General features: G+C 47.7%; 1 protein-coding gene across 1 annotated transcript in view; it reads left to right on the top strand.

Annotated features, from left to right (window-relative positions):
* Positions 1-21,763, top strand: part of LOC143987015 (solute carrier family 22 member 7-like) — a 31,582-nt gene extending 9,819 nt beyond the window's left edge. The window contains exons 4-10 of the mRNA XM_077485462.1: positions 1,158-1,326; positions 1,544-1,667; positions 4,646-4,749; positions 7,652-7,866; positions 8,775-8,877; positions 13,563-13,769; positions 18,773-21,763. Of these exons, the coding sequence (XP_077341588.1) occupies positions 1,158-1,326; positions 1,544-1,667; positions 4,646-4,749; positions 7,652-7,866; positions 8,775-8,877; positions 13,563-13,769; positions 18,773-18,962 (1,112 nt within the window). The 3' untranslated portion in view covers positions 18,963-21,763. The remainder of the gene's footprint in view (positions 1-1,157; positions 1,327-1,543; positions 1,668-4,645; positions 4,750-7,651; positions 7,867-8,774; positions 8,878-13,562; positions 13,770-18,772) is intronic.
* Positions 21,764-25,385: the final 3,622 nt, after the last annotated feature.

Genomic DNA, 25,385 nt, shown 5'->3' with positions numbered 1-25,385 from the left:
TTGTCACTCTGATGTACCAATAAACGACACTTCAAGGATTACAGTGTTGCCGGCTCTTCTTACTACTGTTGCATTGGAGTGTTCTGGACAGCAGGGTACAAGGAGGTTTGTATGATATCCTCCCTCCTGTGGGTAGCAATGACAAAACACTCCACTTCTCTGTACATGTGAATTGGAGGATCAAGTTCTGCACCAGGCAATATGCACTCTGAAGAAAGTGGGGTCTTAAAGGTAAATAGGTGAGGATTAGCAAGTAAGAAGCGGGCATCGGTGGATTCTGGAGAGGAACTGTCCGGGTCTCCGATAGGGATGTGCTAAGATGTCCATAGGAGCCTCATATATGGACAAGTCAAAGTTGAAGGATAGGGCTCATTCATACGTGGGGTGAAGGTGGAGAGCAGTGACAATAGACGGGTGGAGACGGGTGGAGAGCAGTGACAATAGATGGGTGGAGACGGGTGGAGAGCAGTGACAATAGATGGGTGGAGAGCAGTGACAATAGATGGGTGGAGAGCAGTGACAATAGATGGGTGGAGAGCAGTGACAATAGATGGGTGGAGAGCAGTGACAATAGACGGGTGGAGAGCAGTGACAATAGACGGGTGGAGAGCAGTGACAATAGACGGGTAGAAAGCAGGAGCACCAAGGGATGGAGCAGATGGCCCGAGAAGTGTGGCAGGAGGAGCAGAAGAGGAGAATAAAGATGGCGGGAGAGCAGGCATGGAGGGATAGACTGGAGGACATAAAGGTAAAGAATAATGAAAATTACCCAGAAGCTGCCAAGACACTAAGGGGGGGCAGATGGTAGGAGGAGGAGTAAGGGGGCCACAGGGGAGATAAGAGAAGGGGAGGGAGGAAAAAGAACTATATTAGAGTATGAAGAAGGGGCCATAGGAGAATGGAAAGAAGGCCATGGAGATGGAAGCGAAGAGGCCATGGTCATAGGGGAGCCAGTATTATGTAACACTGACAGGAAGTACTTCTCTCACCTTATATTATCCAGGACTTAAGACATTTCCTCTATACAAGCTTAATTTAGCGGACAGAGACCTTGCAGCTAGCTTTGTTCTGTGGCCTCCTTAGCTGTGCTCTTTCGTAGGCTATTCCTGATCTATGGAAGTTATTGAAAAATTGTATTCTGATCTCTTTCTGCTCAGTGTTGGAGTGGACGGATGTGGCTCATCGCACGTTCTGTGGCACCGTCAGTAGTCTGTCGTGGACAGTGGGTTACATGATCCTGGCGCTGATGGCCTATCTGATAAGAGACTGGCAAAGGCTGCTACTGGCCACCACTGCCCCCTGCCTGATTGGTATCATCACTTGGTGGTGAGTATGTGGTACTTGTGTGTGGGTCAACTATCCGCCCACATGACAGCAATGAAATCCTAACTCTTCCCAGATCTGGACACTCTGGGCACGGGGAGGGGGGAGGGGGGGTTCTGGTGTAGTGTGAACCCAAACTGACACATTATGCTCGAGGGGAAAGGGCCACTATTGGAAAGAGATTCAGCAGAAATGTAATGAAATATTGTTCTCCCTGTAGGTGGGTTCCAGAATCTGCACGCTGGCTTCTGACCAAACAAGATGCCATTGGAGCTCACAGATACCTGTCCCAATGTGCAGAGATGAACAGAAGACCAAACTTCAGGAAAAACATCTCTCCGGAGGTAAACCTTCCCCGCAGAGGCTGCTATTGGGGAATGGGGTTCTACGCTATCTGCTCCCCTATTAGCACTGCCTAATACTCTAAAGCAGGGGTCTTGAAACTTTCTTAACAAAGGGTCTGTTTACTGTCCTTCAGAATTTAGAGGGTCCGAACTCTGGCTTGTGAGAGTAGAAAATGTCCTGGCATCATTGGGAATAAACATTGGCTCTTCTTTGGTATTGACAGGGGGAATAGTGCCCCATTGTTGGTGCCAGTGGGAGGAATAGTGTCCCATTGTTGGTGTCATCAGGAAGAATAGTGCCCCATCTTGGGCATCTTGGTGTTAGTGGGAGGAAGTGTCCCATCGTTGGTGTCAGTGGGAGAAATAGTGCCCCATCTTTAGTGTCAACGGGAGGAATAGTGCCCCATCTTGGCCATCTTGGTGTCAATGAGATGAATAGTGATGCATCATTGGTTTCTGATTCTGAGGGAAGAAAAGTACCCCATCGTTGGTGTCAGTGGGAGGAATAGTGCCCCATCATTGGTGACAGCAGGAGGAATAGTGCCCCATCCTAGTGTCAGTGTAAGAAATAGTGCCCCAATGTTGGTGCCATAGGCAGGAATTATCCCCCATTGCTGGTGTCAGTTGGAAGGAATAGTGCCCCAAGGGCCAGATAAAGTCAAGCAATGGGCTGCAGTTTGGAGACCACTGCTCTGGAGAAAGGAACTATTATGCCCCGTACACACGTCCTTTACATCACCACATTCCCACGTTCGTAATTGTTGGCCAACATTTGTGTGACCATCGTGTGTGCAAGACAAGTTGGAGCCAACAATTTTCGAACAAAAAATCCACGGTTTTGTTGTCGGAAAGTCCGATCGTGTGTACGGGGCATTAGGGTGATATGCACCACACAAGTCTACAATCCTTCATCAGAAAGGAAACGCAACATTTTCTGATCATCTCCATAACCATCATCTGCCATCTAACCCCAGACTCCATCTCGACATCCCATATTAGGGGTTATCTGTCCACGAGAGTCTACAGAACACCCGCAGTGAAGAAGAAGTATATAGGAGCACTGGCAGAAACAGGAAGTTATTTGTGCTTTATGAGTATTCTGTATTTTCCTGTCTTTGGAAGCACTTCATCAATCCAGTAGATTAACCCTCAATCTCCTCACAGATCTCCAACTTGCTGAATGACATATCAATATGGATGTCACACCACTTCCTCAAACTCAATCTTTCTAAAACTGAGCTTGTTATACTTCCTCCTTCACGATCCCCCCCCTTGTGACTTCACCATTAATAACAACACAACCATTGGTCGCTCCACACATGCCAGGGTCCTGGGTGTAATCCTTGACTCTGACCTCTCCTTCAGCCCCCATATCCAATCACTGGCTAAATTCTGCCGCCTTCACCTCCGCAACATCTCCAGAATTCCACCCTTCTTGACTAATGACACCAAAAAGCAACTCGTTCACTCCTTGATTATTTACCACCTTGACTCCTGCAACTCTCTCCTTAATGGCCGACCCTTAAGCAGGCTATCCCCCCTTCAGTCTATTATGAATGCTGCTGCTAGACTAATACACCTCACTAATCGTTCCGTGACTGCTGCCCCTCTCTGCCAATCCCTTCACTGGCTTCCCTTCCCCCACCATGTAAAATTCAAAATGCTAACCATAACATACAAAGCCATCCACAACCTCGCCCCCATCTATATCACCAACCTCATCTGCAGATATCGCCCGAATCGTCCCCTCCGCTCCTCCGACGACCTCCTGCTCTCTAGCTCCCTTGTTACCTCCTCTCATGCTCGCCTTCAAGACTTCTCCAGAGCCTCTCCCATCCTCTGGAACTCCTTGCCCCAGTCTGTCCGCTCAGCCCATACCCTGTCCACCTTAAAGCCCTTGTACACACGGTCGGAGATTCCGACAACCAAATCCGTCGGATTTTGTCCGACGGATTTTGTCCGAAACTGTTGCATACACACGGTCGGACAAAGTTGTCGGAAAATCCGATTGTTCAGAACGTGATGACGTTATTTTGTTACGACGGGACTACGTTCAGGCTAGTAGCCAATAGCTTTGGTGTAGGAATTTCATCTGAGCATGCGTGGCACTTTGTCCGATTGGAATTCTCTACACATGATCGGAGTATGTCCGATTGGAGCATTTTGTCGGAAAATATTTCCGGCAAGTTGGAAAATTTTGGTCCGACGGATACTGCGACGGAAACAGTCCGATGTAGACCACACAGTCGGAATATCCGACAAAATGCTCCGATCGGACACATTCCGTCGGAATCTCCGACCGTGTGTACAAGGGCTAAGAGTTCCCTGAAAACTCATTTATTCAGGGAAGCCTATCCCACACCCACCTAACTGTCCCCGAGCCGCCCCCATCAAATCATTCTCTGCAGCTATTACCTTTTGTACCACCACCCCCTCCCTTTAGAATGTAAGCTCTATGAGCCGGGCCCTCCTGTAACTTTTATATTGTACTGTAATTGTGTTGTCCCCCTGTACATTGTAAAGCGCTGTGTAAACTGTTGGCGCTATATAAATCGTTAATAATAATAATAATAATGTTCCCAAAGAGAAGCAAACCCAAAACAAACAGGCTGCATGAAGTCAGATTTTAGGGCATGAAAATGTGTGACTCATTCATAGACCTTTCATAGATAGACTGTCTTCCTCTTTTCTGTGTTGGGGTTGTGTTACATTGTATCATTCTGTGTTATGTTGTATTATTCTGTGGTGAGGAGGAAGGGATGTAAGCCTGGTGAGTGACAGTTGCCATGCCATCGGGGATAAAAAAAAGACACTAATGAGTGCGGCACATATCTCTAGTCATAACGAGAAGTATTAGCTGTCCACTGAGAGATCCATATTGTGCCCCTTGAATTTCTTTTCCCCAGGGCCCCACCTAGCAATGGGACACAAAAAAGTCAGCCCTATGAACAAGTGACTTGTCAGTGTTCTCCCTCCAGGTCCTACAAAAGACGGTGACGGTGGAGAGTCGGAAATACACATTCTGGGATCTGGTGAGGACACAGCAGTTGCGGAAGAACACGCTGTGTCTGGGGATCATGTGGTATGTGCCATGGTGCTTCTTCCAGCGTGGCTTTCTATCATTGTCACCCTTCATACCTTCCACTCACCCTCCCCTCATCGCGGCAAGGGCAGTAGTGTTGGGGTAGATTATCTGGGCAGGGATAGTAGTTTTGGGGCAGATTATCTGGACAAGGGCAGTAGTCTTGGGGCAGAATATCTAGACAAGGGCAGTAGTGTTGAGGCAGATTATCTAGACCAAGGCAGTAGTGTTGGGGCAAATTATTTGGACAAGGGTAGTAGTTTTTGGACAGATTATCTGGACAGGGGGAGTAGTGTCGGGGCAGAATATCTAGACAACGGCAGTAGTGTTGGGGCAGATTATCTAGACAAAGGCAGTAGTGTTGGGACAGATTAACTGAGCAGGGACAAATTATTTAAACAAGGACAGTAGTCTTGGGGCCAGGGGCGGACTGACAACTCATGGGGCCCCCGGGCAATAGGAGATTATGGGGCCCCCGGGCAATAGGAGGAGATTATGGGGCCCCCGGGCAATAGGAGAAGATTATGGGGGCCCCGGGCAATAGAAAATTATGGGGCCCCAGGCAATAGATTATGGGCACACAGTATACACACACACACATACAGTATACACACACAGACACACAATATACACACACCGTATACACACACAGAATACACATACACACACTGAAAACTGAAAAGGTACTGGAGAGGTGGGGCAGCTATAATTGGGATTTTTTTTTAAAACACAGATTTTTACAAACTGTCCCTGGTTTTATTGAGGCTGGCAACCCTGATGGTGCCCCTTGATGGCATGGGGCCCTCAGGCAGTGCCCGAGAGCCTGAATGGTCAGTCCGCCCCTGCTTGGGGCAGATTATCTGGACAAGGGCCGTAGCATTGGGGCAGAATATCTGGACCAGAGAAGTAGTGTTGGGGAAGATTGTCTGAGCCAGGGCAGTAATTTTGGGGCAGATTACCTGGGCCGGGTCAGTAGCAATGGAGCAGGTTATCTAGAGGGACAGGCAGTAGTGATGGGGCAGATTGTATAACCCATCCAAAAATGTCCTATAAAGAGCTTTGTGCTGGAGGGGGGGGGGTCATCTGTTACACACCACAGACATGAGATTGTGTGACGACGAGGGGAATTAGGTTCATGGTGATTGCTCCTCAGACCTTTCCTATATGATAAATCACTAACTGTGTTGCCTCCATCGTAACTGTGTCTCTGCCAGTTCGTGTCTGTTCAATCTGTGTCCCCCAGTTAGTACCCCCCATGTCAGTCTTCCACCAGTCAGTGCCACCCCCCCATTGGTATCCTGTCAGTCAGTGCCCCCCCAGTCAATGTCCTTCTATCAGTTTCAAAGAGCAAGAAAAAATCCTGGATGGCTGCACAACACCTTTATTGGTGAATTAAAATCCAAAACAGTCAGTCCATGCTATACAGAGGTAGAGGCAATAGCTTACGCGTTTCACACCGTAAGTTGGTGCTTAATCATAGCTAATATGGCATGGTTTGACTGTTCATATAAATAGGGGTGGATGGCCAATCAAAATAAATTTCCATTAAAGCCGCCCCCCCCCCTGCACAGTCAAAGCAAAACAAGGAACACATGAGGGGGGAACCCAGAAGCAGGGGCAGGTATGTGAAACACCCTATCATGGAGGACATCCCACCTGAGACCTCAAAAACCATAAGTGAATCATGATGCCATGACAAAATAAGTATATAAATGAAAACCTAAACCAATATCATGTCACATCACATTGAATAAAACAGAACTTTTCATATATTTCAACATAATATAAAATGATTAATATGCAAATCTTAAATTGGTTGATATGTAGGTCATGATTTGCAAAGATGTATTTGTTCCAATAACACATTCGTAATAACCGTCACGGAAAATTACTATACCTGTACTAAAAATGTACTACATATAATCCCCAGCACTTATTAAGGGCAGGGGAGGGGGAAGTGACTTCCGATCGAATAATGTATGGACATGTGGCGGACCCTTAATTGATGTGGAAAGAGAAAAGAACAAGGAAAAAACAAAAAAAGAGTAATACCCTCATAGAGGGGATCGATGTTCGATCATGTCTATAATTGGCTTAATAGGTATACTGATCTACATGAAACACAAGAAATCAGTCCCCCCCCCTCCCCCAGTAAGTAACCCACCCCCACCCTCCAGTTCGTATCCTTCACTCAGTGTTTACTTGGTCAGGGTTCCACCAGTCAGTGCCCCCCAGTTGGTATCCTCCTAGTTAGTGTCCCTCCCAGTCATTGTCACTCTAGCTAGTATTGCCTCAGTTGGTGTCTTCCAATCAGTGACCCCCTAGTTAGTTTCCTTCCCAGTCAGTGTCCTCCAACTGGTGTCCTCCTCAGTCACTGTCCCCCCAGTTGGTGTCCCCCTCAGTCATTGTCCCCCAGTTGGTGTCCCCCTCAGTCATTGTCCCCCAGTTGGTGTCCTCCTCAGTCGGTGTCCCCCCAATTGGTGTCCCCCTCAGTTAGTGTACCTCCAGTTGGTGTACTCTTCAATCAGTGTCCCCCCAGTTGGTGTCCCCCTCAGTTAGTGCACCCCCAGTTCGTGTCCTCCTCAGTCAGTGTCCTCCTTAGTCAGTGTCCCCCCAGTTGGTGTCCTCTTCAGTCATTGTCCCCCCAGTTGGTGTCCTCTTCAGTCATTGTCCCCCCAGTTGGTGTCCTCCTCAGTCATTGTCCCCCCACTTGGTGTCCTCCTCAGTCAGTGCCCCTCCAGTTGGTGTCCTCCTCAGTTAGTGTCCCCCCAGTGGGTGTCCTCTTCAGTCAGTGTCCCCCCAGTGGGTGTCCTCCTCAGTTGGTGTCCTCCTCAATGTCCCCCCAGTTGGTGTCCCCTTCAGTCAGTGTCTCCCCACTCAGTGCCCATGGGTGTCTCGGCAGGTTCGGTGTGGCGTTCAGCTATTACGGGATCAGTTTCCATGTCACTGGATTTGGACGGAGTCCGTTCCTCACACATTTCATATTCGGGGTGATTGAGCTCCCGGCCAAATTTGGCGTTTACCTGCTGCTGGATCGGATTGGACGTAAGATGTGCCAAGGAGGATCGCTGATCATCACCAGTGCCTGTATCGCCCTTACCTGCCTCATTCCCATAGGTAAGAGGAACTGCAGTCTACTCACATCATTTGTATTAAAAACATCTTTGCCATTCCGAAGCTTCCCTCTATACCATTTGCATATTATTTTATATATACTGTGATTCCACTGAGTCCATTTTAACTGTGGGCAGCTGTTCACTTCCTGGATTTACACAGACACACAGAGGCACACCTCCAGCTCTGCAGCTCTTATTGGCCCTCTTATGACTCACCCCTCATCCCTTCCTGGCAAACTCGCATGACAGAGAGAGAGCTGTGCATGATGTCATACGCCTAGGCTAATGACCAGACAAGAAACAGGAAATGGGCTGTATAAGGGATTTACTGACAGAAAAAAAAATGTTTTACTATCCAAAGTTAAAACAACAACAAGGGCAGAAGATTTAATAGATGGAGTTGAAAAAAATTACTGAAGGTCCGCTTTAAATATGACTTTTATTTTTCAATCTGCAGTGCTGTAATTTTCCATAAAATGCAAAATGACCACCTGGAGGCATTTCACACACAGATGGTGTACAGAACCACCCCCCCCCCCCCCCCCCCCCGGAAATTTAATTACCTGCTTGTGTGATTGGCTCATTGATTTTCCAAAAAGTCTGCACTAAGATCACATCTAAAAGGATGCAGACCCTGACACTTTTCCCATTAGAACTCTGCAAGTACAGCAGCTGATTGATAATTATAAAATCACTCTCATTAGATTCACTTGGACACAGACAAACAAATAGCTATTTCTTCAGAATAATAATAATCATTAAAAAAAATAGCACTCAGCAATAAAGTTTGTTAAAATCCCTGCAATGTACATAGATCACCCCGGAGGGGGATTGTTTTTTTCTCAACAAAAGTGGAGTGACTCTTTAATTCCTTTTCACACACATTGGCTTGTCTTTTCTCTGATTCAGGTGATTGGCGCACCCTGGTGGCCATCCTGGGGAAAGGCTTCTCAGAAGCTTCATTTACCACCGCGTTTCTCTTCACCGCCGAGCTCTACCCAACCGTCATCAGGTAACTCACTGACACCTAACACTAAACATGCATCGCACTGACACCACACTAACTAGTGACACCTCACACTAAACATACATCGCACTGACACCACACCGACAAGTGACACCACACTTACTGACACCTCACTAACACTCCCTGAAATTTCACTGACACCGCCAGGGCCGGTGCTACCACTAGGCGGAGTAGGCAGCAGCCTAGGGTGCACTACCCCCCAGGGCGCAGCCATGGCCTCTGTCCCGGTGTCCCATCATATAAGGTCCCCCATTAGATAGTGTCCGCTGTGTACTGCGCATGCGCAGTACACAGCAACACAGATTCCGAAAATAGCCAAGGATGAACGGCGCCTGCACCATGAGTCCAGGTTCTATCCCCACCATCCAAGTGGACATAGAGTAGGAATAAAAAAGAGACGAGCGCAGCGAGGCCGAGCCCGAAGCATGGCGAGCCAAGCTCGCCCGCGAGGGGCCCTTTAATTTTCACAACCCTATGTCCGCTTGGATGGTGGGGCTACCACCTCCACTCATGGCGCAGGCGCCGTTCAGCTTTGGAGATTTTCTGAAGCTTCTTCTGCCCCGTACTGCGCATGCGCAGTACGGGGCGGACACTATATGATGGCAGGACACTATCTGCCAGAACACCGGGAACTGCATGCCTCCAATCCCCCAATGTGTCCCGCTGAGCGCCCGCTGTTCCCTCGCTCTCTTCACAGAGTAAAAGCTCACAGCGCCGCTTCGGGGCTCCTTTGCTCCGGCCTGTCCCTCTGGAGCTGTGTGTCCGTGTGTGTGTAGCGGAGGGACGGGGCTCGGTGGAGATCGGAGCATCGAGAGGTGCAGCGTCTGTTAGCTGACCTTTGAGGGACGCAGGAATTTAGAGACTGTTGGGTTATTTTGCCACCTACAGGAGGAATGGACAGGGGCAAGCCATTACCCCTCCTACTCCCAGCATGCCCCCGTTTTTTGCTAGTTTCCCGGGAGGATGGAGCATTATTTCTCTGCTAGGACAAAATATAACTTTTTTATAACTTTTAAAAATGCCATAAATCTGTCCCCTATATTGTAGACGCTATAACTTTTGCGCAAACCAATCAATATACGCTTATTGCGATTTTTTTTTTTTAACCAAAAATATGTAGAAGAATACATATCGGCCTAAACTGAGAAAATTTTTGATATATATCTATATCTATATCTATATCTATATCTATAGATATAGATATAGATATAGATATAGATATAGATATAGATATAGATATATAATATATATAGATATATAATATATATAATATATATAGATATATATATATAGATATCTATAGATAGATATATATCTATATATATATATATATATATATATAGATAGATAGATAGATAGATAGATAGATAGATAGATAGATAGATAGATAGATAGATAGATAGATATTTTTTTTAATTGTTGCTATTTTTTTGTTTATAGCGCAAAAAATAAAAACCGCAAAGGTGATCAAATACCACCAAATGAAAGCTCTATTTGTGGGGAAAAAAATACATCAATTTTGTTTGGGTGCAACGTCGCACGCCCCCGCACAATTGTCAGTTAAATGGACGCAGTGCCGAAACGCAAAAAGTGCTTAGGAAGGAGGTAAAATCTACTGGGGCTAAACCGGTTAATGCAGTTTTTGATGCATTTTTTTTTCACTTTAACACAGTGTGTATAGCTGGTTGATAAGGTGCGGGTCGTGAAGCCGGACACCGTGTCCTTAACAACCGATGAGTCATCAGCTGTCAGCGGGCTTCCCCAATGACAGTTGATAGTAAAAAAGGAATTGCTGCTAAAAAATATAAAAAGAAAAATCGGGAAAACAAACAAAAAACAAAGCCCCCCCCCCAATCCATACTAGGCCCTTTAGGTCTGGTATGGATTTAGAGGGGGACCCCACTCAAATTTAAAAAAATGGCATGGATTTCCCCCCAAAATCCATACCAAACCCGAAACGGCCTGATATGATTTTTTTCCCCATATATTGTTTTGCTAGCAATGCTTTTTTTTTTTTTTTTTTTTTTTTTACATACAGACTCATCAGTTGTTAAGGATGCGGCAGCTGGCTTCCCAACCTGCTCCTTAGCAACCAGCTATATACAGTGTGCTTAAAGAGAAAAAAACGCGAAATGCATGAAAACCGCATGCATAAACGTGAGTTTAAAAACGAAAAAGACACTGCAAAATGTGCCTGAAAACCGCATCAACCGCAACCGCATAGATGTGAACCTAGACTCAGACCCCTTTGACATTTCCAGTGGGCCACATTAGCAGTAAAGGACTGCTAGTTTTAATGGCACTTTACCGTAGTTTTAGAGTCGCCTTTCGACCGCTAGCGGGGAGCTTTTAAACCCTCGCTAGCGGCTGAAGAAAGGGTTAAATGCATCCGAAAAGCGCGGCTGCCAAATCGCTTTGCAGGTGCTTCGGCAGCGGCGCCCATTCATTTCAATGGACAGGGGCGGTGGAGCAGCGCTCCTAAACTGCTCCAAAGATGCTGCATGCAGAACTTTTTCTAACGTCCTGCAGAGCGCACCTCTCCAGTGTGAAGTCACTCGGGCTCTCACACTGGGGCTGCAGGGGAGGCGTTTTTCAGGCGCTTTACATTCGCTATTTTTAGCCCTTTTGCCACTGAAAAATTCCATCCAAGGTGAGAGAGGTCTTAAGGTATTTGTAAAGACAATTGTCATTCAGGCCAGACAAAGATGGCCTGACACCCAACATGTATTAATAGTTGTGGTATATATATAAAAAAAAGGACGAAATAAAAGAGAAGACACAAGAATAAAACGAGAATAATAATAATTAAAAAAAAAGCGGGGGGGGGGGCATTGACGGCTGGTGCTTTTTTCAAGGGGGGTGGGGGTGGCAAACAGCCACAACCCCTCGGTCAGTCGGCAACCCCCCCTCCCCCAGGAGGACAGCCGGGACATCAAAGCCCTGCACTTACACCATCTAGGAAGTGGGCAGGACAGCCTCGTGGACAATGTCAGTAGAGCAGTAGGATGTCAGTAGAGCAGTGGACATTGTCAGTAGAGCAGTGGGTGATGTCAATAGAGCAGTGGACGGTGTCAGAAGAGCAGTGGACGGTGTCAGAAGAGCAGTGGACGGTGTCAGAAGAGCAGTGGACGGTGTCAGAAGAGCAGTGGACGGTGTCAGAAGAGCAGTGGACGGTGTCAGAAGAGCAGTGGACGGTGTCAGAAGAGCAGTGGACGGTGTCAGAAGAGCAGTGGACGGTGTCAGAAGAGCAGTGGACGGTGTCAGAAGAGCAGTGGATGGTGTCAGTAAGGCAGTGGACGATGTCAATAAAGCAGTGGACGATCTCAGTAGAGCAGTGGATGGTGTCACTAGGGCAGAGAATGGTGTCAGTAGAGCAGTGGATGGTGTCAGTAGGGCAGAGAATGGTGTCAGTAGAGCAGTGGACAGTGTTAGTAGAGCAGTGGACAGTGTCAGTAGAGCAGTGGACAGTGTCAGTAGAGCAGTGGACGGTGTCAGTAGAGCAGTGGACGGTGTCAGTAGAGCAGTGGACGGTGTCAGTAGAGCAGTGGACGGTGTCAGTAGGGCAGTGGACGGTGTCAGTAGGGCAGTGGACGGTGTCAGTAGGGCAGTGGACGGTGTCAGTAGGGCAGTGGACGGTGTCAGTAGGGCAGTGGACCATGTCAGAAGAGCAGTGGACGGTGTCAGTAGAGCAGTGGACGGTGTCAGTAGAGCAGTGGACGGTGTCAGTAGGGCAGTGGACGGTGTCAGTAGGGCAGTGGACGGTGTCAGTAGGGCAGAGATTGGTGTCAGTAGTTTTTACTCTTCTTATTTTTTTACAATCTTTTTTTAGAAGCCCCGTTAGGGGGCTTTGGTGAAATATCAGGGGTCTAAACAGGGGGACTCTGCTCCAAACAGGGTGATTAGGGTGTGGCCAGGCACCCCTAGCACACACCGTGTGCACACCTATGATGAAAAATACTTTTGAACTTACTTTACATGTCATGTAAAGGTTATATAACATTTTACTGATTGGGTTTACATCTACTTTGGTCACAACATGTCCCATAAATATATATAATATACGCTGTATGTACCATATACTATATCATACACATACAGTAGCCGTATAGGCCCACTGTGTTGCAATCCAGGAGCTGTTCTTGCTTTAGACACTAAAAGGTATAAATATCATACACAGCTAGGGTTGCCACCTGTCCAGGATTCACCCGGACAGTTCGGGTTTGGAATCTTGTGTCCAGGTTTCAGTCTGCCTGAAACCCGGACACATTATTAAGACTGAGCTGTGGCTCCTCAAGTAACTGAGATAGTCACACAAACATCTGTTGCCATTCGTGAGCTGCGGGACGCTGTCTGGGGGCAGGTTTGGCATCACTGGGGGGGGCATGATGTCAGCAAAAACAGTTTGGCCACACCCACTGTTTGCCGCAGCATGCTGCATTACCACTCTGCTTGAGGCACCCAAAGGTGTCTCAGGTCTTTTATAATCCTATAGTGTATACTACGAATAAAAATGTGCCCCGCTAAAGTGTTTGGGTTTGGCTTGAAGAAAAGGTGGCAACCCTATACACAGCCCAGGTGGGCATCATTCTCCACCAACCATCACCCGCTGTATGTAGTACGTGCCGTCCTTAGATATCAGAAATGCTGACATGTCTCCTCTCTCCCCACAGGCAGACCGGCCTCGGGTTCTGCTCCTTCATGACCCGCCTGGGAAGCTCTGTAGCCCCTCTGGTTATTCTCCTGGAGGATATTTGGATCTTCCTCCCACCCGTGGTATTTAGCAGTATGTCCCTGGTGTCTGGCATAGCGGCTTTCCTCCTAACAGAGACGTGTCACCTCCAGCTGCCCGAGACCATCCAGGACGTGGAGCTGGACAGGTAACCATATATGTCCTGTCACTTGAAGACAATATGCTATTGTGATGTTTACATTGTCCCATGCAGAGCTAAAGGCGGTGTTTGCAGTCTACTAGGTAAAGATGGCCATATATATACATGGCTAGATTTTCAGTCGAATGTTTTTAGAAAAATCGTTCGTTATTCTTTCCTGCTATCATTGGGTCAATTCGCTTTCTTTAAAAGGCCTTAAAATGTTGTCCAGACCTGCTATTGGAATGGAATCCCAAGTGTAATAAACAGGTGTAGCGCTATCACCGCAGGAGCCACTGGTATTTTTCCCAGGTCTTCTCCCTTATTGCTCTGCAGCCAGGCACAAGGTAGATTCACACAGCCATGTCCCCGCATACTTTCACTCGTTATCTTCATTGAACAGTCTTGTTTCTGTTGTTTTACTTATGGAGAACTATTCACAACTTATGCCGCGTCCACCGAGCGAATTGTCCGGCGTACTTAGTTTGGCAAACAATCCAGCGGATAGTCCGGCGGACTTTCTACCGAACGGACTTGGACACATGGACACACAGAAAGTCCGGCGTTTGCTAGCGCGATGGCGTACAGCACGTACGACGGGACTAGAAAAAGGAAGTTCAATAGCCAGTAGTCAATAGCTTCCTTTTTCGTACTTGCTTCTGGGCATGCGTCATTCTTAGTCCGCCGGACTAGCATACTCACGAACGTATTGTCCGCTGAAACCCAAGTCCGGCGGAAAGATTGGAGTGCAAAACTACTTTTTAAGTCCGCCGGACTTTACGCTGGAGAAGTCCGCTGAAGCCCACACACGATCGAATTGTCCGCTGAAATGCGTTTCGGCGGACTAAGTACGCCGGACAGTTCGCTCGTGTGTACGCGGCATTAGGACATCTAACTGCTCTCTCGGTTAAGCTCTGCTGAAGTCGTAGTAGTAGTAGTAGTAGTAGTAGTAGTAGTAGTAGTAGTAGTAGTAGTAGTAGTAGTAGTAGTAGTAGTATCCGTAGTAGTATCCGTAGTAGTATCCGTAGTAGTATCCGTAGTAGTATCCGTAGTAGTATCCGTAGTAGTATCCGTAGTAGTATCCTCAGGTACAAGCCAGTTAAGGTAGACTGTTTGGCAGTCTGAAAGTAGTAGAACTGAGCAAAGTCCTCTACAGTAGCAAACAGTTGGGCAAGCTCTTCAGAACACTAGCTACTGTTCGCTTTGTTCAGACCCTCAGCTGACTGTATAGCACACCAGAAGGGGTTAAAAGCACAAGTCTATAGATCCTTTATGTTGTCTATACTGACAAAATGTCCAGGGACAGCTGGTAGGCTCTTTCCAACTTCCAAGCAACACTCTATACCAGTGATACCAGACCAGATCTTGAATAGACAGCCCCTTCAGCCAGCTATCTGTAGAACCAAGGTCACTTTCACTAAATTCAGGCCCTCAGGACTCCCACCTGAGGCCCCTTGGCAGTACAATCTCTCACAATCCAGGCCCTCAGGTCGCCCACTTGAAGCCACATGGCAGCACACGCTCTCTCAATCCAGGCCCTCAGGTCGCCCACCGGAGGCCACATGGCAGCACACTCTCATTCAATCCAGGTCCTCAGGTCGCCCACCTGAAGCCACATGGCAGCACACACTCTCTCTCAATCCAGGCCTTCAGTTCACCCACCTGAGGCCACATAGCAGCACATTCTCTTTCTCAATCCAGGCCCTCAGGTCCACCACCTGAGGCCACATGGCAGCACACGCTCCCTCAATCCAGGCCCTCAAGTCACCCACCTGAGGCCGCATGGCAGCAAGTGCCCGGAGAGGCACCGTGTTTCCCCTAGCTGGTGCAATCTTCTTCTAGGAAAGACCCAAGCCCGGGTGCAATCCTCTATTAGGAAAGACCCCAGCCCGGGAGCTTCTAGAATATAAATACAGGCACCCAGCATGCCTAGGGGGGATTTGAACCAGCGACCCTTCTTACTGCTAGGCAAAAGTGCTATCCACTACCCACATGTATGCCTGCTTGGGTGCCCCCAGAGCAAGTTGCTTGCTTTGGGGCACTCAGCAGGAGGGAGGAGCCAGGACCACCAGTGTCTTGTTGAACTGCCTCCATCGGATAGTGTCCTCCCAGTACAGCACAGGTGCAGCGATTGTGCAGTATGGAGGACACAGGAGGCGCCAAAAGTCTCCAAAAATGAACAGCTGTTCACGAGCTATGCACGGCCATTGGTTGTCGGGGTCTGCGGGCGGGGGGCTTTTCGGAATCCGGGAGCCCCTTTTAATGAGGGGGCCCCCAGATACCGCCCCCCCCCACCTTATGTGAATGAGTATTGGGTTACCATGTACCTACCCATTCACCTGGGGAAAAAAATGTAAAGAAAAAACACAACACATGTTTTTAAAATTTATTGCACAGCTCTGGGGGTCTTCCGTCTTGGGGGTCTTTACTAGCGGAGGAGCCCGGCTTTCTTCTTCGTCGCCACCGCTGTCTGGGGGTCTTCTTCTGACTTCGGGGGTCTTGTCCCCCTCTTGGGGTCTTCTTGCCGGGCCTTCGCTTTCTTCTTCCTGCTCTTTTACTAGTGGTAGCCCAGTCCTCTGTCACCGCCGCCTCTTCTTCCAACTTGGGGGGTCTTGTCCCCCTCTTCGGGGGTCTTGTCTCCCTCTTCGGTTCTTCTTGCCGGGTCTCCGCTTTCTTCTCCCAGCTTTTTTACTAGCGGTGGCCCGGTCTTCTGTTGCCGCCGCCTCTGCCTTCTCTTTTCTTCTTCTCTTCTTCCTTGAGATGTTGACTCGACGCTCTCTCTGGCCACAATGACAGGGATGCGTTGTGCGCCGACTTATATAGGGACAATGGGCAGGGTCACCAGGTGATGTACCCGCCCCTTATGATGTCACAGTCCCAGAGGATGCTGGGACTGTGACATAAGGGGGCGGGGTCACCATGTGACTTCACCCGGTGACCCTGCCCATTGTCCCTATATAAGTCACCGCACAAAGCGCCCTTGTCATTGCGTCGAGTCAACATCTCAAGGAAGAACAGAAGAAGAGGAGAAGGTGGCGACAGAAGACCGGGCCACCGCTAGTAAAAGAGCTGGGAGAAGAAAGCGGAGGCCCGGCGCAGAACCAAAGAGGGGGACAAGACCCCCAAAGTCGGAAGAAGAGGCGGCGGCGACAGAAGACTGGGCCACCTCTAATAAAAGGCTGGAAGAAGAAAGCGGAGGGCCCGGTTTGAAGACCCCAAGAGGGGGACAAAGTCGGTAGAAGACCCCCGGACGGCAGTGACGAAGAAGAAGGCTCCTCCGCTAGTAAAAGAGCTAGCAGAAGATAGTGGAGGAGTCTGGCGAGAAGACCCCCAAGACGGAAGAAGACCCCCGGAGCTGTTCAATAAATTATTTTAAAAACGTGTTGTGTTTTTTTCTTTACACTTTTTTCACCAGGTGAATGGGTAGGGGTACACGGTACCCCAGTACTCATTCACATAGGGTGGGGGGCCGGTATCTGGGGGCCCCCTTATTAAAGGGGGGCTACCGGATTCCGATAAGCCCCCTGCCCGCAGACCTCGACAACCAACCGCCAGCCCCCCTTCGCTCGTCCATCCCCCTTTCCTGACCGGCCAGGCAGCGTGCTTGGATAAGGGTCAGATATGGACTTTGAGGGGGACCCCCACGCCATTTTTTCAGCGTAGGTCTTCCCCTTTAAGTCCATACCAGGTGACGGGGCTAGCAAGGTGTCAATCTCGGCGCCGAAGGCGGCGACATTGACCTCCTGCGCTAGTCCCATCTACCTGGAGCCACGTTCAAAATTAACAGACTTTCCTCTGTGTGTGGGCAAGTCCATTCATTTGTCCGGTCGTGTGTGGGCAGGTCCCCTCGTTCAGAAAGTCCAGCGGACCCCTGCTTCAAAGTCGGGCGGTTTGTCTGCCGGGCTAAGTCCGCCGGATAGTCCGATCGTGTGTACGCGGCATAATTTGCACCCCTAACCCACTGACATTTAGCGCTCCCTGAGTCCCTTCCACTTGTACAGTATTAAAACCCCTTATGGTACATTGTAGGATGTACCACTCTTTCTCTTTTTTTTTTTTTTCTCCTTTTACCTCTCTCTATCCTAATTTCTTGCCCCCCCCCCCCATCCCTCTCTAGCCATCTTTCTTCTTCTTTCTCTTATTCTTTCCTCTCCCTTTTTCTTTGTTCCTCCCCCTCTTTTCCTCTCCCTTCCATATATTCTCTATTTTTATTCCTTCTCTTGGCAGGTGGGGGTAATGGGATGAGTGGCAATGCAGGGGGGGTTCTGATCAGCCAACTTCGGTGCTCTTGATCAAGGTCATCTGCTGATCTGAGAACTGTAGTGAGGACTTTTAATGGCAACTCTAATCACAGGTAGTGTTACTCACTGTCTCCGACTTTGTGGTGTCTCGCAGCAGTTGACACCTATGCTGAAATCAGGAGATAGGGTCTCCTCCAGCCCCTCCCACTTCACATTCTCACCAATCAGCTGACCTCTAGTTTCTGCCCCCTCAGCCATGCCGTGAACTGAATGGGTGGCTGCAAAGAGGCTGAGTGGGCGGCCGTGGGCTCTACAGGGACAGCCCAGCTAGGCGGCCACAGGCTCCAGAGACAGCCCTGATGGGCGCCCACAGAAAAGCTGGGAGAGTGGTGTGGGCTTCAGGAACAGCCCTGGATTCAGTGACCCCTGGCAAATCGTCATTCGACCCTCGAGGGGGTCCCAACCCCCAGGTTGAGAAACACTGCCCTAGAGGGTGCTACATATTATAGTTTTGGTAAATTTAAACAAGATTGTACGATCAAATCATAACATATGTGGCCAACTCTCACCAGCCAGATGTTGAAGAGCCTAGAAGAGAAAACCCATGTTACTGTTTCAGATTTAGTCCCAGCATACATTGTTAGTGACAGCAAACATCAGGTGGGGTTTGTATTTTCTCCTGTGTATCTGACATCTATCAGGTCGGTTTGAACTTTTGCCATCTTTTGGGATGTCATATGACTCTTATTTTATTTTATTATCATTCGGCAGATTCGGGGATCCCACCATCCATCACAATGGCTTGCAGGCGCACAGAGAGGTGTTATTGGAGAATGGGGAAAGTGTCCATGCTGGAGGTGCACCTGTACAGGACAATGAGGACCTCTCACCTCCCACCAGCACTACATTCACCGATCTCTCTTCATCCATTCAGGTTGATGAGTCAGCACTGCGGACATGAGCGAAAAACTCTCTTCAGTCAATCCCATGGTTATCGTACTCAACACTATAAAGATTAAATTAGTCTTTAAGCCCTTGTACACACGGTCGGAGATTCCGACAACCAAATCCGTCGGATTTTGTCTGAAACTGTTGTATAGACACGGTCGGACAAATTTGTCGGAAAATCCGACGTGATGACGTTATTTCGTTACGATGGGACTACGTTCAGGCTAGTAGCCAATAGCTTTGGTGTAGGAATTTGATCTGAGTATGCGTGGCACTTTGTCCGATCGGAATTCTCTACACATGATCGGAGTATGTCCGATAGGAGCATTTTGTCGGAAAATTTTACCGACATGTTGGAAAACTTGGTCCGTTGGATATTCCGACGGAAACAGTCCGATGGAGCCCACACACAGTCGGATTATCCGACAAAACGGTCCGATCGGACACATTCCATCGGAATCTCCGACCGTGTGTACAAGGGCTAATAGTTCTTTGAAGATTCTATTAATCTCATTCGTTTTTTCTAATACATACCTTAAAGTGATTTTAAGGCTTAGTTTTTTTTTTTTTTTTTTTTTTAAATAACAAACATGTCTTACTTACCTCCACTGTGCAGTTCCTTTTGCACAGAGTGGCCCCGATCCTCGACTTCTGGGGCCCCCTGCATCATATAACCCCCTAGATGAAGTGCTCTCCCGGGGGATTACCTTGCGGGCGCGCTCCCGAGCCCAGCATTTGTGTTCATAGATGCAGAGTACCGGACTCTGCCCCGCTCCCCAGGGCCCGGCATCATTGGATTTGATTGACAGCAATGGTTGCACTGCTATCAATCTATCCAATCAAGAGCCGAGACAACGGGCAGAGGGGAAGAGCGCGTCTCCGGCGGGGGAATACAGAACTCAGGTGAGTAAAACGGGGGGGTTGGGGGGCCGGTCAGTGACAGAAGTTTTCTCAACTTAATGCATAGGGATGCATTAAGGTGAAAAAACATGAGGGTTTACAACCCCTTTAACTTCTGCCACCTACACAGGGGACTGGTGCTATTAGAGACGTGAGAGAATGTGGAGTCCCAGCGTTATTATTATTGGTCAAGTTAGAAAATACAAGTAAGAATCTGCATACAGAGCCCACCGGTCAGTTGTCCTACACCGTATCTAATCTACAGTTTTGCCCTCACGGGCCTATATGCAAATATTTTCAAAAATAGATATTTGCATATTGAAAGGTATGACCTCACATGTGGTGGTGCTCATGTATGGTGATTGGTCACTGAATCACTAAGAAGGGTGTGTGAACTGGTTTGCTTTGTACCCAGATAGTGTAGTTTCCCACATGGTTTGCTGGGGCAGTTCGGGGCATCAGAGGCTCAGCTGTTCAGAAATGGGTCCATATGTTTTCTGTATTTTTTAATTATGTTTCCATACTGATAACAGAGTAAAAACAATAAATAAGTAAATACATATTGTTCATTAATTTGTCTGTTGGTTGGCTGTATTTTTGATAATTAAAAAAATGTGTAATGGTATTGACCCCGGAAGAACATGGTGATGGAGCTCCTGATGGACAATAAGTCTCAGCCCACTTACTCTGCTGTAGTTTCCAGGCACATAATCTCAGGATTGAGTCTTATTGGGGTGTTAGAAGAAATAACCTGGACGCCGGTCAGTTTGTAGAAAACCTAATTAATAGGGGAGGAGGGTGAGGGACAAAAGATATCCCATTCACATGATGTATGCTGACTTCTGATCCTATTCCAGATCATCTCTCTTTATGCTTTGAGACTTTTTAGAAGGCTTTAATGGTGTCCTGTAAAGCATCCTCTAGGTTTTGAAGTGTAGATTGTTTGTTTGTTTCTTTTTCTGTGTAAGTGTAGGTAGATTTTTGCAAGCTTGGCTAGCAGCCAAGTCTGTCGGTGTTTTGTACTGGGTTAGGCAGAAATCCAGGGGGAGCTGGATGACTCACAGGCAGCATCACCGAGACCTCCCCCCCTACTTCTCGTTTGTTCTGGGACTTTCTAGAAGAATGGGAGGGGAGGGGAGGTAAGGTGGCATTGCCTGGAGTGTTTTGAGGACCCTGACCAATCCCCAACTTGGACTGGCAGGGGGCAGGCCCCCTCAAATACTCAGGGTCAGCCCAGCTGGGGAGGAATTGTGTGGGTGGAAGTTGGAGATGGAGTATTAGGCTGTCATGGCCTTTGAGGAACCTCTCAAGACACAAGGAGGTGTCCTGGACAGGAGGCACTGGGAGCAAGGAGAGGAAAGTAAGAGAACACTGCCGGGCATGTCTCCAGGAGCAACAGGAATAGCCAGGAACAGGAGGGCTAGTGATTGATATACAGTCAGGAGGACTGGGAGGCATGCCTGAGAGGACTGGGATGGAGCAGTCTGGGATGGGAGCAGAGCCAGTCAGGAGGACTGTGGTGGCATCGGCAGTGGAAAGAAGCAGCTGCAGCCAGGAGGGCTGGCAGGGCCTGAGGAGGTAGTACTGGGAGCAGTAGTCACATGTGGGACAGCTAGCACTAAGCACTACCTATTTTTTTTCTACACCATAGGGGCCCGTGGTCCCTGCCTACAAAGGGCATCTGCTTTGGGTCTGGCTGAGCCAGTGTCAGACTCTTTATAACAGTGCTAGCTGGTCCTGTGAGTGATAGTCTGCAAGCAAGTGTATGTGGAGGTGAAGGGAAGAGGTTGTATATACCGGAGTGTATATAGTTCAGTCCCTGTATATCTCTTCAATCAAGTGGGCATCCCATATGTACCCCATCCCCATCCAAGTTCTATTCCCCTAATAAAACAAAAACAAAAATAAGTACAAGGACTATTTATTGACTTAGTGTGTCTGGAAATTTGTGTGCCTGACTGTGCAGGGTGGGAGACGGACCACAATTACCAACGGGAGTACCACTACACTTGGTATCTATTCCCTGAGCCACATGTGTCAAACACAAGTCCCGCTGGCCTAATCTGACCCACAAGAGCATTTAATTTGGCCCTCACACCTCTCTTGCAGCTGTGGCACCCTCCTTGTTTCTGCCCCCACATTGTCTCAGCAGTTGGCAGCAGAAAGGAGAACAGAACTCCATAGTATCATAGGGTGAGAAGCTGGATTGAAAACTGGCTACAGGGGTGGGTCCGAAGGGTAGTGATAAATGGCGAGTACGCAGAATGGTGTGGTAAGTGGGGTCCCCCAAGGATAACCAATCCTTTATAATTTATTTATAAATGATCTGGAGGATGGGATAAGCAGCACAATCTCAGTATTTGCAGACGATACTAAGCTAAGCAGGGCAATAACTTCTCCGCAGGATGCGGAAACCTTGCAAGAAGACCTAAATAAAATAATGGGTTGGGCAGCTACACTGCAAATGTAAAGTAATACATTTGGGTGCTAAAAATACAAATGCAAGTTACTCACTGGGGGGAGACCCTCTGGGGAAATCTAGGATGGAAAAGGACTTGGGGGTCCTAGTAGATGATAGGCTCAGCAATAGCTGCTGCTAACAAAGCCAGCAGAATATTGACATTAAAAGGGGGATTCACTCCAGAAATAAAACGATAATTCTCCTGCTCTACAAGACTCTGGTCCGGCCGCACCTGGAGCATGCCATCCAGTTCTGGGCACCAGTCCTCAGGAACAATGTGCTGGAAATGGGGAGAGTCCAGAGAAGGTCAACAAAGCTAATAAAGAGTCTGGAGGATCTCAGCTATGGGGAAAGACTACAAGCATTAACCTTATTCTCTCTGGAGAGGAGACGCTTGAGAGGGAATATGATAGCGATGTGCAACTACCGTACTGGTGACCCTAGCATAAAGGACCCTAGCAAATTAACCACTTGACCACTGGGCACTTAAACACCCTTAATAACCAGACCAATTTTCAGCTTTCGGTGCTCTCACATTTTGAATGACAATTACTCAGTCATGCAACACTGGACCTATATGAAATTTTTGTCCTTTTTTTCACATAAATGGAGCTTTCTTTTGGTGGTATTTAATCACCGCTGGGTTTTTTATTTTTTGTGCTATAAAAGAAAAAATACAGAAAATTCTGTAAAAAAAATGAATTTTTCTTCATTTCTGTTATAAAATTTAGCAGATTAGTAATTTTTTCTTCATAAATTTTGGCCAAAATTTATACCACTACATATCTTTGGTAAAAATAAGTACAAATTGGTGGATATTATTTGGTATTTGTGAAAGTTATAGAGTCCACAAGCTATGGTGCCAATATCTGAAAATTGATCACACCTGAAGTACTGACGGCCTATTTCAATTCTTGAGACCCTAACATGCCAGAAAAGTACAAATACCCCCCAAATGACCCCTTTTTGGAAAGAAGACATTCCGAGGTATTTAGTAAGAGGCATGATGAGTTTTTTGAAGTTGTCATTTTTTCCCACAATTCTTTGCAAAATCAAGATTTTTTGTACTTTTTTTTTTTTTTTCACAAAATTGTCATATTATCAGTTTATTTCTCACACAGCATATGCATACCACAAATTACACCCCAAAACACATTCTGCTATTACCCCCGTGTACGGCGATACCACATGTGTGAGACTTTTACACAGTGTGGCCACATGCAGAGGCCCAACATGCAGGGAGCGCCATCAGGCGTTCTGGAGCACCCAGGACAATTCTGACATTTCTCTCCTACATGTAAAAATCATCATTTATTTGCTAGAAAATTACATAGAATCCCAAAACATTATATATGTTTTTTTTAGCAAAGACCCTGGAGAATACAATGGTGGTCGTTGCAACTTTTTATCTCGCATGGTAAAACTGTTTTGTGCTTAAAAAAAAAAAAAAAACACAGTAAAGTTAGCCCAATTTTTGCATATGGTTATATGTTTTGAGTTACAGAGGAGGTATAGGGCTAGAATTATTGCTCTCGCTCCAACGTACGCAGCGATACCTCACATGTGTGGTTTGAACACCGTTTTCATATGTGGGCGGGACTTACGTATGCGTTCGCTTCTGCATGCGAGCACATGGGGACAGGGGCGCTTTAAAAAAAAAAAAAATTTTATTGTTCATTTTACTTTATTTATTTTAGTTTGACATTTTTTTCCCCAAAAATAAATTTTTTGATCACTTTTATTCCTATTACAAGGAATGTAAACATCCCTTGTAATAGGAATATGGCATGACAGGTCCTCTTTACAGTGAGATGTGGGGTCAATAAGACCCCGCATCTCACCTCTAAGCTGGGAAGCCTGAAAAAAAAAAAAAAAAAGATTCTGGATTTGATAGTATTGGCGAGTCGGTAGAAGCACCGGAGGGCGGCGGGAGGGGGGGGGGTGTCTATGGATGGGTATTGCAGGGTATCACCGACTATGGCTGGGTATGGCTGGGTATATCAGAGTATGGCTGGGTATCTCAGAGTATGGCGTTGCAGAGTATTGCGTTGCAGAGCATTGCAGGATATTGGAGGGTGTTGCAGAGCATTGCAGAGTGTTGCAGGGTATTGGTGGGTGTTGCAGAGCATTGCAGAGTGTTGCAGAGCATTGCAGAGTGTTGCAGGGTATTGGCGGGTGTTGCAGAGCGTTGCAGAGCATTGCAGGATATTGGAGGGTGTTGCAGAGCATTGCAGAGTGTTGCACGGTATTGGCGGGTGTTGCAGAGCATTGCAGAGTGTTGCAGGGTATTGGTGGGTGTTGCAGAGCATTGCAGAGTGTTGCAGAGCATTGCAGAGTGTTGCAGGGTATTGGCGGGTGTTGCAGAGCGTTGCAGAGCATTGCAGGATATTGGAGGGTGTTGCAGAGCATTGCAGAGTGTTGCACGGTATTGGCGGGTGTTGCAGAGCATTGCAGAGTGTTGCAGGGTATTGGTGGGTGTTGCAGAGCATTGCAGAGTGTTGCAGAGCATTGCAGAGTGTTGCAGGGTATTGCAGGGTATTGCAGAGTATTGCAGAGTATTGCAGGGTATTGCAGGGTATTGCAGGGTAATGCAGAGTAATGCAGAGTAATGCAGAGTAATGCAGAGTAATGGCAGGGTATTGCAGAGTATTGCAGTGTAATGCAGACTATTGCAGAGTATTGCAGGGTAATGCAGAGTATTGCAGGGTATTGCAGGGTAATGCAGGGTAATGCAGAGTAATGCAGGGTAATGCAGAGTAATGCAGGGTATTGCAGGGTATTGCAGAGTAATGCAGAGTAATGGCAGGGTATTGCAGAGTATTTGCAGGGAATTGAGGGGTTAATTTTCGGTGAGCAGCGATGTGGGCACTGCAGATGCAGCCCACATCGCTGCTGACACCGATCTCCTCCCCCTCCGCTGTTCCGATCGGTACAGAGAGGGGGAGGGAGGAACCGGCGTCATAACATGACGCCGGTTTGTTTACAAGTGATCACTCCGTCATTTGACCCGGCGGTCACGGATGCTCTCGAGTGCGCGCCCCAGGGGGCGCGCGAGAGCGGAATTCTGGGAGGACG

Source organism: Lithobates pipiens, unplaced genomic scaffold (genome assembly GCF_037356315.1).
Source record: "Lithobates pipiens isolate NorthernLeopardFrog02 unplaced genomic scaffold, aLitPip1_a1.2 Scaffold_18, whole genome shotgun sequence".
Taxonomy (NCBI): domain Eukaryota; kingdom Metazoa; phylum Chordata; class Amphibia; order Anura; family Ranidae; genus Lithobates; species Lithobates pipiens.
This window is presented reverse-complemented; position numbering and strand designations above follow the sequence as displayed.